Source organism: Rhizopus delemar, genomic scaffold (genome assembly GCF_000149305.1).
Source record: "Rhizopus delemar RA 99-880 supercont3.4 genomic scaffold, whole genome shotgun sequence".
Classification (NCBI taxonomy): domain Eukaryota; kingdom Fungi; phylum Mucoromycota; class Mucoromycetes; order Mucorales; family Rhizopodaceae; genus Rhizopus; species Rhizopus delemar.
In genome coordinates, this window is record NW_027137830.1 from 988,316 (window position 1) to 1,006,857 (window position 18,542).

General features: G+C 40.3%; 7 protein-coding genes across 7 annotated transcripts; 3 read left to right on the forward strand and 4 right to left on the reverse strand.

Moving 5' to 3' along the window:
• Positions 1–32: 32 nt before the first annotated feature.
• Positions 33–335, forward strand: RO3G_05880 (uncharacterized protein; the record flags this gene model as incomplete). The annotated part of the gene is made up of 1 exon (XM_067660470.1): positions 33–335. One exon carries the CDS (start codon positions 33–35, stop codon positions 333–335), a length of 303 nt encoding a protein of 100 aa, XP_067516571.1.
• A 502-nt stretch (positions 336–837) lies between these two features.
• On the reverse strand, positions 838–4,341 carry RO3G_05881 (carbamoyl-phosphate synthase, large subunit; the record flags this gene model as incomplete). The annotated part of the gene is made up of 3 exons (XM_067660471.1): positions 838–3,713; positions 3,781–4,104; positions 4,179–4,341. The coding sequence occupies 3 exons, from the start codon at positions 4,339–4,341 to the stop codon at positions 838–840; spliced, it is 3,363 nt and encodes a 1,120-aa protein (XP_067516572.1).
• Positions 4,342–5,034: 693 nt separating this feature from the next.
• On the forward strand, positions 5,035–5,523 carry RO3G_05882 (uncharacterized protein; the record flags this gene model as incomplete). Its single annotated transcript, XM_067660472.1, has 2 exons — positions 5,035–5,190; positions 5,332–5,523. The coding sequence occupies 2 exons, from the start codon at positions 5,035–5,037 to the stop codon at positions 5,521–5,523; spliced, it is 348 nt and encodes a 115-aa protein (XP_067516573.1).
• Positions 5,524–5,983: 460 nt separating this feature from the next.
• Positions 5,984–8,517, reverse strand: RO3G_05883 (uncharacterized protein; the record flags this gene model as incomplete). The annotated part of the gene is made up of 4 exons (XM_067660473.1): positions 5,984–7,573; positions 7,634–7,855; positions 7,906–8,144; positions 8,208–8,517. 4 exons carry the CDS (start codon positions 8,515–8,517, stop codon positions 5,984–5,986), a joined length of 2,361 nt encoding a protein of 786 aa, XP_067516574.1.
• A 1,410-nt stretch (positions 8,518–9,927) lies between these two features.
• RO3G_05884 (uncharacterized protein) lies at positions 9,928–13,697 on the forward strand (the record flags this gene model as incomplete). The annotated part of the gene is made up of 11 exons (XM_067660474.1): positions 9,928–9,986; positions 10,048–10,117; positions 10,172–10,195; positions 10,334–10,465; positions 10,522–10,735; positions 10,804–11,044; positions 11,092–11,517; positions 11,575–12,464; positions 12,519–13,270; positions 13,321–13,471; positions 13,522–13,697. 11 exons carry the CDS (start codon positions 9,928–9,930, stop codon positions 13,695–13,697), a joined length of 3,135 nt encoding a protein of 1,044 aa, XP_067516575.1.
• A 645-nt stretch (positions 13,698–14,342) lies between these two features.
• Positions 14,343–16,837, reverse strand: RO3G_05885 (aconitate hydratase; the record flags this gene model as incomplete). The annotated part of the gene is made up of 3 exons (XM_067660475.1): positions 14,343–16,509; positions 16,589–16,746; positions 16,802–16,837. The coding sequence occupies 3 exons, from the start codon at positions 16,835–16,837 to the stop codon at positions 14,343–14,345; spliced, it is 2,361 nt and encodes a 786-aa protein (XP_067516576.1).
• Positions 16,838–18,374: 1,537 nt separating this feature from the next.
• RO3G_05886 (uncharacterized protein) lies at positions 18,375–18,542 on the reverse strand (the record flags this gene model as incomplete). Its single annotated transcript, XM_067660476.1, has 1 exon — positions 18,375–18,542. One exon carries the CDS (start codon positions 18,540–18,542, stop codon positions 18,375–18,377), a length of 168 nt encoding a protein of 55 aa, XP_067516577.1.

An 18,542-nucleotide genomic window follows, 5' to 3' on the forward strand; every position in this document is an offset into this window, starting at 1 on the left:
TCTTTTTTCTTTCTTTCTTCATAGTTGTATCAATGAATATTATTGCACCATGTCCACAAAAGCCTTCAAGATACAATTATTATTTTATAGAAGAACAAGTAGATGAAGCGTGTCAAGAAATACGACAGATATTGACTACTTCCAATAAAATGACTGAAGAATATTCTATTATTCGAACCAATAATCCAATGCCTCATGACAGTAGTTTTATTATTCCTAATCAACCAAGTGTATCTCTAAATGAATCCAGACCAAGATCTTTTAGTTTGGGTAATTCAAGAATGTTGTCTGTTCCTACTTTAGATGATAAACTTATTGACAATCTTGCCTACTAAATAATATTGTTTATATATCAAATATGTACATACAACAACATCCCTTCCTTTACATTCAATGTTACTCTCTTTCCTATGCAAATATATAAATACATTATAAATACTGTATACATACTTTATAAATAAACCAAATCTTTTATATCAAAGCTCATTCGGAAAATTATAAAATCATAAAACTTGTTTACAATCACAGTCATCGGATACACTCATCCTTGATTCTAAGGGGGATTGAAGGGGAAAGGGGAATTGAATTTAATAGAAAAGTTTCCAAAAATAGAATCAAATAAATACTCAGCCAATGAGCCTATCATAAATAGAACCAGTATTTTGGGAAAAAAAAAAGGTTTCATTTGTTTCAAGGGAAAAACACGCGAATGGGTTCAATGCAAAGCACCCCCCCTGAAGGGCTAATATGATAAATTACACTTGATCTTTGCATGATACAAAATAAGCACACAAGGACAAAAATGGAAATGATTCTACAAACTATTTTTATTGTTTTCTAAATCTTTGTATCAACGAATTCACTCCAACTCTTGACTTCATCAGGCATACTTTCCACTTGATCTTTTCGATGCTGTACACATGAATCAACAAATAATACGGCCACCTTTGAATCATTCAATAAAGGAATACCAAAATCAACAGCCGCACGACGACACACATAGCCTTCATCCAATTGATCGGGTGCACGGATCTTGGCCAGATGGATCACAAAGTCAATGTTATTCTCATTAAATAACCTTCCGAGTTCTCTTTTATCTTCTGCACAGGAAGCAATCGGTAAACAGACAGAAGGAATACCTTCTTTATCCATCAATGCCTTGTCTTGTTCGGTTGGCACAAAAATAGGGTGCGACAGTTGATGATACAACGTCTTTGCGATATAAACATAATCTTCTGTATTCGTCACACGATCACCACCGATCAAGACACCCGCACCTTGTTTAGGAATTCTAAAGTTCTGTGTGGCTTGAATCGCAGCCCAAAAGGCTTGATACTTGTCTTTACCAAAGCAGGCGACTTCACCTGTCGAGGCCATTTCGACACCCAAGAAGGGATCAGCGCCTTGAAGACGGGTCCATGAGAATTGAGGGACTTTGATGGCTTGATAGGCATAGTCCTTCTTCATCAGATCCACAGGAGAGGGAACGTCCTTTTGAGCAAGGGCACGGGTGGCAACATCAATAAAGTTAATACCGAGCACCTTGGAAACAAAGGGAAATGAACGAGAGGCACGCAGGTTACATTCGATGACCTTCAACACCGGCTCAGCTTGTCCAGGGAGGGTCTGTTTGATGATCTGCATATTAAAGGGACCCGTGATCTCGAACGCTTCGGCCACCTTGTCCGCAATGTCCTTCAGACGGTCCATGATGTCCTTTGAGAGGTCGCGAGGTGGCAAGATCAAGGTGGCATCACCCGAGTGAACACCGGCGTTTTCGACATGTTCAGACACAGCGTGCACGAGGACCACGCCCTGGCTGGCCACACAGTCCACATCGATCTCTTGCGCATTTTCAATAAACTTTGTGATCACCACCGGATGAAGAGGAGAGACATTGGTGGCATCCGTCAAGTTGTGTTGAAGGGCTTCGGGTGTATAGGCCACGTTCATCGCAGCACCTGACAACACATAAGAAGGACGGACGAGGACAGGGTAGCCTACGTCCTCTGCAAATTGGAAAGCGGCCTCCACACTCGATAACTCTTTCCAGGCAGGTTGGTCGACACCGATCTTGTCGAGCATCTTTGAGAACTGGAAACGGTCTTCGGCAGCATCAATCATCTGCGGGCTGGTACCAAGGATGTTGAGCTGGCTTTGATGAAGCTTGAGAGCAATGTTCTGAGGCAACTGTCCACCCACGCTGACAACGACACCCTTGGCACTCTCTAATTCCGCAATGTCCATCACACGCTCAAAACTGAGTTCTTCAAAGTACAGTCGGTCACATTCATCGAAATCAGTCGAGACCGTCTCGGGGTTATAATTCACCATCACCGTCTTTTCACCCAACGCACGCAGGGAACGGGTACAAGAGACACCACACCAATCAAATTCGACCGATGAACCGATACGGTAAACGCCTGAACCAAGCACCATGGTTCCCTTATCTTCAAAGCTCACGTCACTGGTGACTGCATTGTAAGTGGTGTACAGGTAATTGGTGTGCGCAGGGAATTCGGCGGCGACAGTATCGATACGCTTCACGACAGGAACGATACCATGTTGTTGACGAAGTGCACGAACACTCATTTCATCCGAGCCTACCAATCGAGCAATCTTGAGATCAGAAAAACCAGCCTTCTTGGCATCCTTGAGCAGTCCGACATGTAAATGTTTCAAGGGTTCCGTCGCTTGATCGGCCAGTTGCAATTCGATACGAGCAATCTTTTGAAGCTTGTACAAGAACCATTTGTCAATGTTGGTCAGTGCATTCAGATGGTCTACACTGTATCGATCACGAATCGCCTTGTCCTTGTTCAGCATGACTTGACCCAGAGCAAACAGACGTTGATCGGTAGGATTACGCAAGACATCATCCACATCTTCAAAGGCCTCAGGTAGACCTTCAAAGCCGAGGAAGCGAGGATCGACTTGACGGATGGCCTTTTGCAAACTTTCTTCAAAGGTTCTTCCAACTGCCATCACTTCACCTACGGATTTCATGGCAGAACCAATATGACGATCGACATATTGAAATTTGGAAAGATCCCAACGAGGAATCTTGGTGACGACGTAATCCAGAGCAGGTTCAAAACAGGCGGTCGTCGTCTTGGTCACTGCGTTCTGAAGGCTGGGCAAGGTATGACCGAGGGCAATCTTGGCAGCGATAAAAGCCAGAGGATAACCGGTGGCCTTGGAAGCAAGCGCACTGGAACGAGAAAGACGAGCGTTGACTTCGATCACCTTGTATTCCAAACTCTTGGGATTCAGCGCATATTGAACGTTACATTCACCCACCACACCCAAATGACGAATGATCTTGATGGCCGCCGTACGAAGCATGTGGTATTCTTCATCACTCAACGTCTGAGAGGGAGCGACGACGATGGATTCACCGGTATGAACACCCAGAGGATCAAAGTTTTCCATGTTACAGATCGTGATACAATTATTGGCAGCATCACGCATCACTTCATACTCTACTTCTTTCCAACCCTTCATCGATCTTTCCACCAGTAACTGAGGCACGAGCGATAAGGATTTCGTGGCCAAACTACGCAATTCGGTTTCATTGTCAGCAAAACCAGAACCAAGACCACCCAAGGCAAACGCACAACGAACAATCACCGGATAACCAATCTCACGAGCTGCCTCCAATGCTTCTTCTACTGTATTCACAGCAGTGGATTGGGCAACAGGGATATCAATTTCTAATGACGACAAAAAAAAAATTAGATTATCTGTTTTAGCTTATCTACGGAGATTGAAATAAATTACCATTTAAAGCTTTCACAAAGAGATCACGATCTTCAGAAGTGATCAAGGTTTGAATGGGTGTACCAAGTACTTTGATGTTCAAACGTTTCAAGATACCTGATCGATCTAATTCTATACCACAATTGAGAGCGGTTTGACCACCAAATGTGAGCAAGATACCATCAGGACGTTCACGTTCAAGGATATGAGAAACATATTCACAAGTGACAGGCAAGAAATACACTTGATCAGCTAAAGAGTGAGATGTTTGAATCGTGGCAATATTCGGATTCACCAAGATGGTCTTGATACCCGATTCACGCAATGCTTTGATGGCTTGAGAACCTAGAGAATGAAAAAATGTCAATACAAAGATAATAAAGGAATGAAGGAATACTTGCCAGAATAATCAAATTCACCTGCTTGACCGATACTGAGACCACCAGAACCTACAACAAGTACTTTCTTGACATCCACAAGAGGTACATTGGATATGATTTCTTCAGACACTTGAACAGCAGAACCTTCACGAGAATAAGCAGAGGGAGGAGCAGAGAGAGGAATTGAATCAGTAGGATGCATGTTATTTACTTGATTAAAATGTTGTCAATATAAGTTTTATCGAATGCCAAAAGACCAGAAGTAATTAAATAAAAAGCAATAATCATAAATTAAAGAGTGACACTTTATGAACTGTGTGTTTCTCTTTTACTATAAAAAAAGTACTTGAAGAAAAAAAAAAAAGTTTTTTTATTGCTTATCAACCATGCTTTTATACTTGCCTATTAGTGAAAGTGACTCATTCTTGTTCGTTTGATACATGATCGGAGATCGATTAGGTCGATGACACATTGGCACTAAAGAGGTTTTATGACCCTCTTGACTGGCCTCCTATTCGATGGACGATAAGAAGGGACTTGGATCTATTTCATTGGCTCATGTCATCTTGTCAGATGAAAAAAGGTGACCATCGGAAGTGTCTTGGGTGGTAACCTACTGAATCGGTCGTCATGCTTTTCTGTATCGATTGAAATCCCGAAAGATGAACGTCTTGACCAATCATCAGCAGCAAGTGGATTCATCAAGAGACAGAATAGAAAAAGGAAAAAGAAAAAGTCCTTCAAAAGATGGGATGAACGAAACCCATCCGAATCCTTGTGATCCATACGCGTTCTTGTCGCTCGTTACTTTTATGTTATACAAGTGAAATCAATTTATTTTTAATTTTTCTTTTTTTTTTTTTTTTTTTTTCGTGTGTTTCTTGCTCATCTCATCATGGCTTGCTCAAAACAAACATTTTTCTTTGCTGCCTTTGCACTCATTCTTTGTATTGGACGTGTTGCTGCCATCACAGTCGAAGTCCATCCTCACACAAAAGAATGTTTTTATGAAAACTTGCAACGGGATGACACCATGTCAGTAACCTATCAAGTAAGTTGCAGTTTTTTTTTGGTTTTTGAATAATTCTAACGGGTGGATGAACAGGTGGATGAAGGAGTTGAAGATGCTATTGATTTTTGGGTAAACAAAGTATTCTTTTTTCCCCTCTCTTTGATATTGATGTTCTTGTAGTTGACCAACCCACTTGACAATGTCATGGCAGCTGATGCTCACCAAGATCGAGGTGCCTATACAATCACTGCACCTGAAAATGGCAAATACAGATTTTGTTTCTCAAACGAAAAGAACGCAGACGGTTCCAAGACGGTGAGTTTCAACACGCGTATTCATGAAAAGTCTTCTGAAGGTATGGAAAGTACATGAACCAAAAGAACGACATCCAACCCTCTGCCTGTAGTGAAAATTGATCCTTTACAAGTTGAAATTGAAGAATTAGCAGAAAGTATCTTTGCCATCAAGTCCTCTCAGGAATACATCGTGGCTAGAGAACGCAGACACAGAGACAGTAAGTGGATGATAAAAAAAAAAAGAATAAATGATACTCATCAGTCCCACGTTAGCTGCTGAAAGTACGAATGCTCGTGTCAAGTGGTGGTCCATTGCACAATTGGGTTTATTGATCGCAGTCTGCTTATTCCAAATTCATTACCTCAAGACCTTCTTCCAAGTGAAGCGTACGGTTTAAAAACAAAATCAATACACATTTCTAGAAAATAAAAAATAGCAAACGTATCCTTGGACTTTATCGACCCTATCCTCTGTTTAAAAAGAAAGAGAGTTTATGAAATAGATGTGTGAAACAGCAAAATCATACGGATAATATTTATTTAGGTGCAGTATATAACTTTTCGTTTTGCTCGACGAGGTTAGCTACTTTTTCAGAATATTGTAAAGAAAGTACTTGGAGTCTAGAGAGTTCAACTTGGTGTAAAACAATGCATTGGGTCACTTGATCTAGTGAAGCTGCTAATTCTTCATTAAAGATCATCTTTGCTACAATAGCAGAAACAGTGTTCATAGGCAAATCAAACATGGTTGATAATTGAGCTAAACCAAGTGTAGAGTAATAAGAGGCATAAGTAAACAAGTATGTACGAAGACCTTCTTCTTGAATCTTGCGAACAAGCATTTCCTTAATCTTGTCTGTCTCAGTCATCAAGTCCCAAATCTTGATGGCCAAAATGTATTCCTTTGCCTTTTCCCATTCGCCTGATGCCAAAGCCTTTGCAGCGCTCATAATGTGATCTCTTGTGTTTTCAGGAGGGCCACAGAAAGCTTGACGTTCGTTGTAATCAAGCAATCTACGGAAGGGTCTAGAAATGAATTTCTTGTTATTAGGTCCAGCCTGTGCTTGAGCAGGAATTTCTAAAAGCATAGAGCAAGTTAAAAAGATACATTCCAAAAGTTCCAAATTGATGTGCATGTGGAAGGGCAGTTGGCGTTGACGATCGCTAGCATCAGCTTCGGGAGCAGCAGGTTGATTGAAACGTTGGGCTTGAACACCTTGTGCCAAAAGTTCCTTGACGCGACCCGAACCTTGAATTTCAGAAAGGGTAGCGTGAGATTCCTTGATCAAACCTTCACGGAAAGCACAGATACCGAGTTGAACCATAGCACGGTTGTACAAGATTTGAGTGGCAATGTCAGCTTGATGAATAGAGTCTTGAACGTGAGACATCAATAACAAGTCACGAGCAGTGTAGTACTTTTGAAGGAGAGCATAATGGTAAATGTGGCAGAGCATAGCACGCGTACGGAACACACTTGATGTGTCATTGTAAAGATAAGTACATAATTGGCTAATCAATTCAGATGGCTCTTCAGCAGTCGTGATCTTGGATGAAACATAGTCAGGCAAGAGCTTCTTGCTAGCAGCTTCAAGTGACTTGATGACGTTCTCAGGCTTGTAGTAGACATGGTCTAATTTACGAGAGATAACTCTAGGAACAGCAGAGGTCATGTTGTATGTCTCAAGATAGAATTGAGAGCGGTGCAATAAAGCATAGATGGTGGCTTCGTCACTAAGACGATCAATGTATTCAGTCGTGTGAGGGTCGGTGTTTTGGAGAGACTTTGTGAATTCATCATCTAAACGTTCAACAAAACTGACAACAGATCCTCTAAGTTTAATCACTTCACCAGCCTTGGGAACAACATCTCTGTCTTCGTTATCAAGGTCCTCTGCATCTTCAGTTACCATAAAAGATTTGTTGGTCTCAAGTACTTGAAGAAGGGTATTGAATTCAACAGTAGCAGATTTCCATGTAGCAACATCCATATTAGGAGCTCTGCCAATGTTAAGGTCGAAACGAGAAGCAATAAGAGCCAATAAGACAGAGATCTTTTGAAAAGGTGATTTGGCTTTTTCCAACAAAGATTCCAAAACATTGATTTGTTCAACACGGTCTGTGTTCTGTGATTATATACGCGTTAACTAAGCCTATTTTGATTTAAAAAGACTGAATCAAATTACCTTTCTACCACGACTTTCCAAAACTTCTCTCAAACGGGTCAAGATGTTTTCGCTAGTAAGGTTAACAGTAGCCTTTCCTCCTGCACCAACAGAAGTAAAACCTTCATCATCGTCCTCAGCAACAATCTCTTGCTTGGCAGTCTTGATTTCCTTATCAGCTTCTTCATCCTCATCGGCTGATTCATCTTTAGGTTGTTCTTCCTTCATGAATTCTTCGGGATCCTGTGAAATGTATAAGACAAGGTTTTTAAAAAAGAAAATATAAAATTTACCTGCTTATAAGCAGTGATAAAATCGGCGTATTGCTTGGCAAGTTTCTTGAGTTTTTGTCTCAAACCATTCATTGCTTTGCTGTTGCCGGTGTTCTTCTTTTTAGCAGACTTTTCCTTTTTGAGATTCTCGGCTAAATGGTCTTCAAGTTCAACCATAAGCTTAACGTAAAACTTGGGCATGGGGATTTTGTTGAAACCGGTTGTAGCTCTGGAGATTGTGACAGTAAGCTTATCAAATTCTATACAAAAGCAAAGACGTTAGACATCAGTTACTCTCATCTCTTTTTTTTCTTTTGCTTCACCTGTAGAAATCAAGTTCCAATCATTATTCTTTTGACCATTCTCAATGGATTTTGCAGCACTTTCCATTTCTTCAAGTCGCTTGTCCTTTTGGGACCTGGCTTGACGTTTTTTGCTAGTTTCATCGTCTGATTCATCAGAGTCACTTCCACCTTTCAAGAAACGATTTCTGGGCTGATCGTTGCCGGTATCAGAGTGATAACTCTCGGCTTCAGAATCGTATTCGGAATCACTTTGGGAGTAGAGAGACTCATTTTCAGAGGAATCAGTCTCAGATTCAGTATCTGAAGTGGAACGGAAGAAGCGAGACATATTGCTTGAAAGTAAAATTTGTCTCCAACGAGTTGTAAAGGAAGAGGACGTTTATTTTTTTTTTTTTGCTGCTAATATTTTTTTCCTTTCAGCAAAAAATTTTCAAGTCACGTGTATGTGGCGCTGTTGCTTTTTTGACAAGACATCAGCCTTTTCGTCCAATCAACTTGCGTGATTGTGGTAGTAGTAAAGTCATCCTCAGAAGGACACAGGTCAGTTTGTAAACAAACAAGCTTTCAGAATAATTGATGGACAATTCAACCTCTGTTTATTACATCTTTGGGATTCATAGAGTGTAATACGATATAGATCGAGTATGGTTTGGGCTTCTAAAATATTAAAACGATACTTGCCTATTTTTTACCATGAAAAAGTAAGCATCCAGAGATTAATCTCAAGTCACCAAAAGAATTTTTGGGTATCGGAGGGCTTTTAAATACCTGCATCCTATATTATACCAGCAAGCAAAGGCTATGTATCTTGATTTGATGCATCTATTAATCAGGACACACAGTATGCGAATAAAGTGCAAAGTCATGATTTCTAAATCAAAGGCTAAAGCTTTTCTCAAGAAATAGTAATAATGTACTAATTGAAAACATAAACTCAGATTATATGTATTTATTTACATTGTACTTTTTAATTCCTTGCAATCTTTCACAATTATAGAGCTTTTCACAACTCAAATTATAAAATCTGATTTTTATTATTTAACGTGAAACAAGCCGGCAAATAGAATGTTATTAATACCAGTTTATATTTTGTGAGTCAAGTATAAAAAATCACCTATAAACATGCCCTGTATTATGAATTGAAGCATGGAAAGGTCGTGCAAAATAAACTACGTATGTGAAGCATAAAAAAAACTTGAAAGGGTAGCACCATCCAACTATTCATAAAAACAAATCTGTAAAGGCAAAAAGGCTGGGCATACAACAATCCGTCATTAGTTTGCCTCATATTGAAATATGACTATAACACAAGAGCTTCAAATCTATAGAGATCGATTCAAATTTGATTAGTCATTCTAGGCTATTATTTTAAATTACCACAGTCATCACGCACTGTCTATCTAACCTGACGTTGGCTTTTCTTCACACAAGTTGCCGCAGTCAAGTCTGACATTAAATATCATTCAATGAAGCAAAAGACGACATACTGTCATAATAAGCTTTATGCTACTATAAAGAGAATAACTTATAGCTTATCCTATAGCAGATATAAGAGTCATATATATCATAAACAGATACTACATTTCAAACGTCCAACGATGATATGCTACAGAACTAACAACCTGCTTTTAAATTGTGGCGTTTGCAATTTTTAATCTCAGCATGTTGATTGGGGCATTAATATGAATGATTGCTAGAATATACCGCAGAAATTCGTTTTTTTTTCTATTCTATTAGAATGAAGCAACGTTTCAATGCTTTGGATGTTCGTGCTACAGTCAGCAATCTAAAAGAAAGGTAATTTTTCTCCTAAAAGTTTAAAATAGAGCAACTAACACGCTTTTTGTGAAATAAAAAGACTGATTGGTATTCGTTTACAAAACGTTTACGACGTCAATGCCAAAACATTTCTATTCAAGTTTGCAAAGGTACTATTCATTAAAACGGCCTGGAAGCATATACTGATACCTATTTTTATTTAGCCTGATGACAAAGAGCTTGTCTTGGTAGAATCTGGTACTCGTATTCATACGACACAGTTCAGTAGAGAAAAATCAATCACGCCCACACCCTTTTGCGCAAAGGTATTTCAAAGAAACAAGATGAATTATTTTATTTATGTTCTTTAACCATTTTCTTACAAGATTCGTAAACATCTTCGTACTCGACGTCTTACCAATGTACGACAGCTTGGAGTCGATCGTATTGTTGATTTTGAATTTGCTGGTGGAGAAAAGAGCATTGGATACCATATCATTTGCGAATTTTATGCTTCGGTTAGTTTGGAATATATGGGGAGCGAGCGATAACGATCTGTGCTAATAATACATAGGGTAATATCATCCTCACAGATCACGAGTACCGTATCTTGGCTTTGTTACGTGCTGTTCAACCCACTGAGACTTTAAAGATGGCAGTGGGAGAAATTTACAACATTCAGTCGGTCTTGAATGATTTCCAGAAAGTAGAGGCTGAACAGTTGAGAAATGCATTATCAGCAGCAGGACCCAAGGACAACTTGAAAAAGATACTCAACATCAAATTTGGTAAGCGATTGCGATTGCCTTTTTTTTTAAAAAAAAATGAAGAAATCTTATGCAATTTGTATTTGCAGAGTATGGTCCTGCTATGATCGAACATATCATTTTGGAATCTGAATTAGACCCAAACATGAAGGTTGCTTCCGATTTTGATACATCAGAAAATTCACCCATGATGCAGGCATTGCTCGAAGGCTTCAAAAAGGCAGATGACATGATTGAGTCTACTGGAAACAGCGTTCCTAAAGGCTATATCATTTTGCAAAATGATACAAGACAGACAAAGAATGAAAAAGAAGAAGAGGAAATGGAAATGTAAGACTCTTTTTATGCTAACGTGATGATTTCTAACATGATTATAGCTATGATGAATTCCATCCACATTTGTATAAGCAGTTCTCTAATCGAAAGTTCAAGGAATTCTCCACATTTGATCAAGCCGTAGATGAGTTTTTCTCATCGATTGAAGCACAAAAACTCGAGTTAAAGACGAGACGACAAGAGGAAGCGGCCTTGAAGAAATTAGAAGCAGTCAAATTAGAACAGGAAAAAAGAGTGGAAAGCTTGCTTAACCAACAATTGACAAATACACGCAAGGCTCAGCTTATCGAGTTGAATCTTCAATTTGTGGACGCTGCTATTACGATCATTCGTAACGCAGTCGCAAGTCAGATGGATTGGCAAGACTTGAATGATTTAGTAAAAGAAGAAAAAAGAAGAGGAAACCCTATTGCCTTAATCATTGACACTCTCAAACTGGAAACAAACCAAGTAACATTGTTGTTGACGTAAATATCAGCTCAAAAAGTTGTAAATGTGTTTTTTATATCTTTTTTTTTTACTAGTGATCCAGAAGAACATGAAGAAAGCGAAAGTGATGATGAAGAAGAAGAAGAAGAAGAAGAAGAAAAAGAGGAAAAGCCAAAAGAAATATTCAAAATAGATGTTGATATTGGGTTGACGGCTTTTGCTAATGCTAGAAAATACTATGAGCAAAAGAAAACGACTGCTTCGAAGCATGAAAAGACCATTGAGGCATCCACTAAAGCTTTGAAATCCGCTGAACGAAAGATTCGAAAGGATTTGAAAGAAACCAAGATTACGGCTACGATCAATAAGATTAGAAAACCCTTCTGGTTTGAAAAGTTCCAGTGGTTCATTTCCACCGAAGGATATCTTGTCATTGCTGGTCGTGATATGCAGCAAAATGAAATGCTAGTCAGACGTTATCTTTCAAAAGATGATGTCTACGTTCATGCTGATCTTCATGGTGCTGCTAGTGTGATTGTGAAGAACAAGCCTCAAGCCAATGGTCAACCCATATCTCCTAGTACTTTATATCAAGCAGGCATCATGTCTGTTTGTCAGAGTAAAGCTTGGGACTCCAAGATTGTTACTAGTGCCTATTGGGTTTATCCCGATCAAGTATCGAAATCAGCTCCTTCTGGTGAATATTTGACAACAGGTAGTTTTATGATTCGTGGTAAGAAAAACTTCCTTCCTCCCGTACAACTTGTCTATGGTTTTGGCTACCTGTTCAAGCTAGATGAATCTTCCATTGGTAACCATATTAAAAACCATGTTCAAAATACGAACGATGCTGCTGAAGACGCTGCGGATAATGACGACTCATCTGAGTCGGATCAATCTGCTGAGAAGATGAACACTGAAGTAGTTGATAGACACATTGAATCTATTGAAGAAGATAAAAAAATAGATTCTGTTACGGCACAAGGTATAATACATATAGCTTCTATCTTAAATTGAATATCAATCTAATTTTTTTCAGAATCCACTACGCCTGTTAATGAGAAATCCCAGACCGAGGAAGATGATACTTCTGATGACGATGATGATGACAGCAGCAGCAGCAGTGAAGATGAAGGCGCTTTTCCTGATACTAAGCTTCAATCGCTACCTGTCACTAACCATGAAAGCATGCCTAATGCTGACAAATATGCCTTGGATGAATACGGAAACGATTCCGACGATCAATACCCTGGTACGCCTGACAGTGATAGTAAGGGACAAGCCCGAAGAAAGTTCATTACTGCCAAGGAGAGACGGTTGATGAAGAAAGAAAACGTGACAGAGATAACTGACGAAATAAGACAAAAGCAAAAGCAGCAAAACAACAACAGCAAACCGAAACAGCAGGCGCCAGCCAAGCCTAAAGTAGTCACCCCTCCTTCGTCTACTCGCGGCCGAAAAGGAAAAGCAAAGAAGATCAAAGAGAAATATGCTGATCAAGATGAAGATGAACGACAGCTTCGTATGGAATTGTTAGGATCAAACAAGGGTCCTCAACCAAAGGGTAAAAAGGCAAAGCGCGAAGCTAAAGCAAAGATAGAGAAGGAAGTTTTAGAGAGACAAAGAGCAGAGGCAAAGAAAGCTGCTGAACAGCAAGCTCAATTGGCAAAGGTGGATGAAGACAAGGAAAATGCTGAATTACTGGAGGTTGGTGCTGATGAAAAAGATACTGAGGCTATTCGTCAAATGCTCAAAGAAGAAAACATTACAATGCTTGAAGCAGATGAAATTGTAAGTCTTGACACATTTATTTATTTGCATATTAACCAATCGAAACGTAGGCAAATCTTTCAACTCTCGATTCTTTAACAGGCACTCCTTTACCAGAGGACATTATCCATTTTGCTATACCTGTATGTGCTCCTTACCCTGCCATTCAAAAATACAAATACAAGGTCAAATTGACGCCTGGCTCTCTGAAACGTGGCAAAGGTATGTAAAGCAGTCTTTGTATACATTTTTCTAACATGATTCGTCCTTAGCTGTCAAACAGGCTGAATCTGTATTCTTTCACCTTCCAGATGCGACACCAAGAGAGAAAGAGCTTATTAAGGGTGTTCCTGATATGGAATCCATTAATACGATGATGAGTAAAGTCAAAGTGTCTGCTCCAAATCTCGAAGCAAGCAAGCGAAAAAAGGGTAGTGGACGAAAATAATTTGTATAAAGATATTCATAGAAGTTTGTTAATAAAAAAAGAGACCACATTGTGTTACTACAAGAAATGTATAAAAAAGCGTAATTTTTTGCCTCCTTTTGATTCTGCTGTGTTCAGTATGATGTTTAAACATGTCATTACAATAGAGGTTTTAGTCTGTGTCGCTTGATGTGTTTCAGAAAGCGAGAATTATGATGTTGAATATCTGTAATCCATCGGTGCTATTTTGTTTGAGTAAATAACATGAGAATGCCACTCATTTGGTTAGTTTGTGATTCCATCGTTGCGTTATTTTGATTATATTTATACTTTAAAAATAAACTTTCAGGCATGACCTAGGTATGAATACAAAGTCTAAACTCTGTTTAGAAATTACAATACGCACTCTTCCATCCTTCTCTCTGTACAACTAATGAAGATGAATGCCTTTTATCCTACACTTGCATTGTTTCAGTACAACCCATCGTCCTCGACAAAACTTTTTAAAACGAAGCGCATGTATTCGTAATTCCCCCCCACCTTTGAACTCGAAATACAATAGAAAACAAGACTGGATATTATTTGTATATTTTTGTTTTTTTTTTTAATGTTTTATCTACTAAAAAAATGCGGGAGAGAAAAAAAAAGACATGATTAAGAAAATACTTAAGCTTGAGTCTTCATGAAGTTAAGACAGCTACCGTGCTTGAACCAATCGATTTGACCAGCGTTGAAGGTGTGGTTCAAGGTGATATCTAAGGAAGAACCGTTGTTCTTGTGGACACGAAGGGTCAAGGGCTTGCCTTCTTGGAAGTCAGTCAAACCAACGATGTCGACCTTGTCAGAGGGATCGATCTTGTCGTAATCAGCGGGGTTAGCAAAGGTAAGAGGCAACATACCTTGCTTCTTCAAGTTGGTTTCGTGGATACGAGCAAAGGACTTGGTGATGATGGCAGCACCGTTCAAGTGACGGGGTTCCAAAGCGGCGTGTTCACGAGAAGAACCTTCACCGTAGTTTTCGTCACCGATCACGACCCACTTAACACCTCGCTTCTTGTAGTCACGGGCGACCTCGGGCACACCAGCGAATTCCTTGGTGAAGACGTTTTCAACCGAGTTGACCTTTTCGTTGGCAGCGTTGACGGCACCGATCAACATGTTGTTGGAGATGTTGTCGAGGTGACCACGGTACTTTAACCAGGGACCGGCCATCGAGATGTGATCGGTAGTACACTTACCCTTGACCTTGATCAAGATAGGCACACCGGTGATGTCCTTGCCATCCCACTTTTCAAAGGGAGACAAGAGTTGAAGACGGTTGGACTTGGGATCGACCTTGACATCGACCGAGCTGGCGTCCACAGGGGGAGCTTGGTAGGTGTTTTCACCGGCATCGTAACCCTTGGGAGGCAATTCATTACCGTTGGGGGGAGCGAGCTTGAAGGGCTTACCGTCAGCACCAGTGAGGGAATCGGTGATGGGGTTGAAGGTCATGTCACCAGCGATGGCCAAGGCAGTGACGATTTCGGGAGAGGCGACAAAGGCGTGGGTGGCGGGGTTACCATCGTTACGACCGGTGAAGTTACGGTTGTAGGAAGTGATGATCGAGTTCTTGTCACCCTTCTTGATATCTTGACGATCCCACTGACCGATACAGGGACCACAGGCGTTGGCAAGGACGACACCACCCGAGTTGGTGAGGGTGTCCATGATACCGTCACGTTCGATGGTAGCACGAATTTGTTCAGAACCGGGGGTGATGGTGAACTTGGACTTGACCTTCAAACCGTGCTTGTTGGCTTGTTCGACCAAAGAGGCGGAACGGGCCATGTCTTCGTAAGAAGAGTTGGTACAAGAACCAATCAAACCCACCTTGAGTTCTTCGGGCCAGTCGTTGGCCTTGGCGGTTTCCTTAAACTTGGAGAGAGGTGTGGCCAAATCGGGAGTGAAGGGACCGTTGATGTGAGGTTCGAGCTTGTCAAGATCGATTTCGATCAATTCATCGTATTGAGCGTTTTCATCGGCACGGAGGTTGTGGGCGAATTGTTGAGCGTATTGAGCAATGTCACCACGGTTGGTGGCGCGGAGGTAGTCACCCATACGGCTGTTGAAGGGGAACATGGAGGTCGTAGCACCAATTTCGGCACCCATGTTACAGATGGTGGCCATACCGGTACAAGAGATAGAATCAACACCTTCACCGAGGTATTCGACAATGGCACCAGTACCACCCTTGACGGTCAAGATACCGGCTACCTTCAAGATCACATCCTTGGGAGAAGTCCAGCCACTGAGCTTACCGTGGAGCTTGACACCAATCGTCTTGGGACACTTGAGTTCCCATGGAACACCAGCCATGACATCAACAGCATCGGCACCACCGACACCGATGGCAACCATACCGAGACCACCAGCATTAGGAGTGTGAGAGTCGGTACCGATCATGAGACCACCAGGGAAGGCATAGTTTTCGAGAATGATTTGGTGAATGATACCAGAACCAGGTCTCCAGAAACCAATGTTGTACTTGGCAGTGGCAGTAGCCAAGAAGTCGTAAACTTCCTTGTTGATGTCAATAGCACGAGCCAAATCCTTGGCACCACCAATTTGAGCTTCAATCAAGTGATCACAGTGAACAGTGGTAGGGACAGCAACACTAGGAAGACCGGCAGACATGAATTGAAGAAGGGCCATTTGAGCAGTAGCATCTTGACAGGCAACACGGTCAGGACGAAGCTTAAGGTAAGATTGACCACGGACGATGTCTTGGTTTTGGGCATCATCCAAATGACCGTAGACGACCTTTTCGGAAAGAGTCAAAGGACGGTTCAATCTGACAGAAAGGAGGACGTTCAGTCTTTTGTTTCCTTGCACTCCGAAAAAAAAAAATTTTTTTATTTTCTGAATTTTACCTTTTGCGGACAATTTCAAGGTTGTCTTCAATTCTTTGGTAGTTGATGTGCTTGTCCTTTTCAAGGTTAGACATGGAGACCTTTTGAGCGGCCCAGTTAGCACTAGCTTGAGCATAAGTACGAGCAGGGACGTGGGACTTGACAGCGGGGGCAAAAGCCTATCAAAAGAAGAATTAACATCGTTCACGTTTTTACGTGATTTTTCAATCGTACCTTGGCAGCTCTGATAATATTATTTGAGGACAACATTATCTAATTAGCTCTTTTGACTAAAGAAGAAAAAAGGGGTACAAAGAGAGAGAGAGGGGGGAGTTGTAAAGAAAAAGAGCGTAAAAAGAAGAAAAGAAGAAAAAGGAACCCAAAGATTTTTGTACTTTTTTTTTCCGCTGTCATTACCAAATTAGGTAAAGGCTACACAGAAAAAAAATTACCCACTTTTCAATGAAACATGTGCGAACGAAAGAAGCATAATTCACATGAATCTGGGAAATCAGTTGTAATCAAATACGAGTGAGTATTTCAAATAGATGATTCATACACTACTTTTATTTTCATAAAATAGTTTTTCAAGTTTCATGATGGATTTATTTAAACGCAAAGTGAGGATGAATAGAGAAACTAGAAATCAAGTATGACCCTGATTTATGATGATATAATCAAGATTTAACATCCAGGCAAATGATAGTAACAGGGCCAAGTAAAAATTACAGAAAAAAGCCGTCCGGGCCATGAAAAATTAATCATATTCCGACGTAACAAGGTGATTGTACATATCGTTTAGCCCGTTTTTTAAACCTCCGTCAGCTCATGCTTAACCGTTCAAAGCATCCTTTTCATGACTCCCGACCTATTCAACAAATAGTATAAGCTCTCCACGCGTTTGGAATCAACAGTCGCGTAAACAAATGAAAAACAAACAAGCAAAAAGATGAAATGCCGCACATCGCTGTGTGAAACCACAACATGTGTCTCCATTTCCTCATTCAAAACCTTCTTTCCCCGCATATCCCTAAATAAATAGCCAAACAAAAGAAATTTTTTTTCGTATGTGACGAGATCAGCAAGAAAGTACAAGACTTGCGTAATGTATCACTCGTACCATCACGGGGGGGCCAAGGAGAGAGAGAGAGAAACTCACATCATCTGTTTACACGACCCCCCCCCCTCCTCCTTCGTAACTTGTCTTTTATCATCTCACGGCCCATACGTCAACCCGGATTTTCTTTTTATCAATTTGTGTCACTTTATTGCGTATTTGAATTACAGCCATTACATGGCCCTTTCTAAATTTATATCCATTTCATCCGCCTCAAATTTAAGCCGGAGGGTGATACAAAGCTCAAGGACGGATGGATGTTAGCGTAGGAAAAAAAAAAAAAAAAAAAAAGTAAAAGGAAAGATTGGAGGATGAAAGCTGAAAAGTATAAATAGCTCTGTTCTTTCTCTCTTTTTTTCTCTCTTTTTTTTTGAAGAAGGGGAGAGATGATGATGTATAAAATTAATTTTCTCTAAAATTGAAGCCATGTTCTATGTCTTTCTTTTCCTCAAAAAGTCCTTTTTTTTTTTTTTTCTTTCGACATCAGCCAAAGATTTTCTCTCTTTCTTTACCAAAGGGAGACTGGATGAAAATGATGCCAAGTGAGTCTTTCTGGCAATAATGTCTTGAATCCATCTAGCATTCGGCCTACTTTATGAGAGTATCTGTGAGAGCATAAGCCATGATTGACGAAGGGAATGGCTCGGTTTCCTTTAAAAGAGTGTCGTCTTGTTTTAGGACAAGTTATTTTCAAGCGTCCAACGTTTGCTTGACCATGTAAAAAAGTAAAGGACAGCAACCAGAGATTTGGTTTTCGATCGCTGTCATCAGCAAGAATGGACATTGCTTTTGGGCAAAAAAAGAACGATCAGAGCTCTTTGATAAACAAAGTGAGATGACCTCAAGCGATCGAAGCAT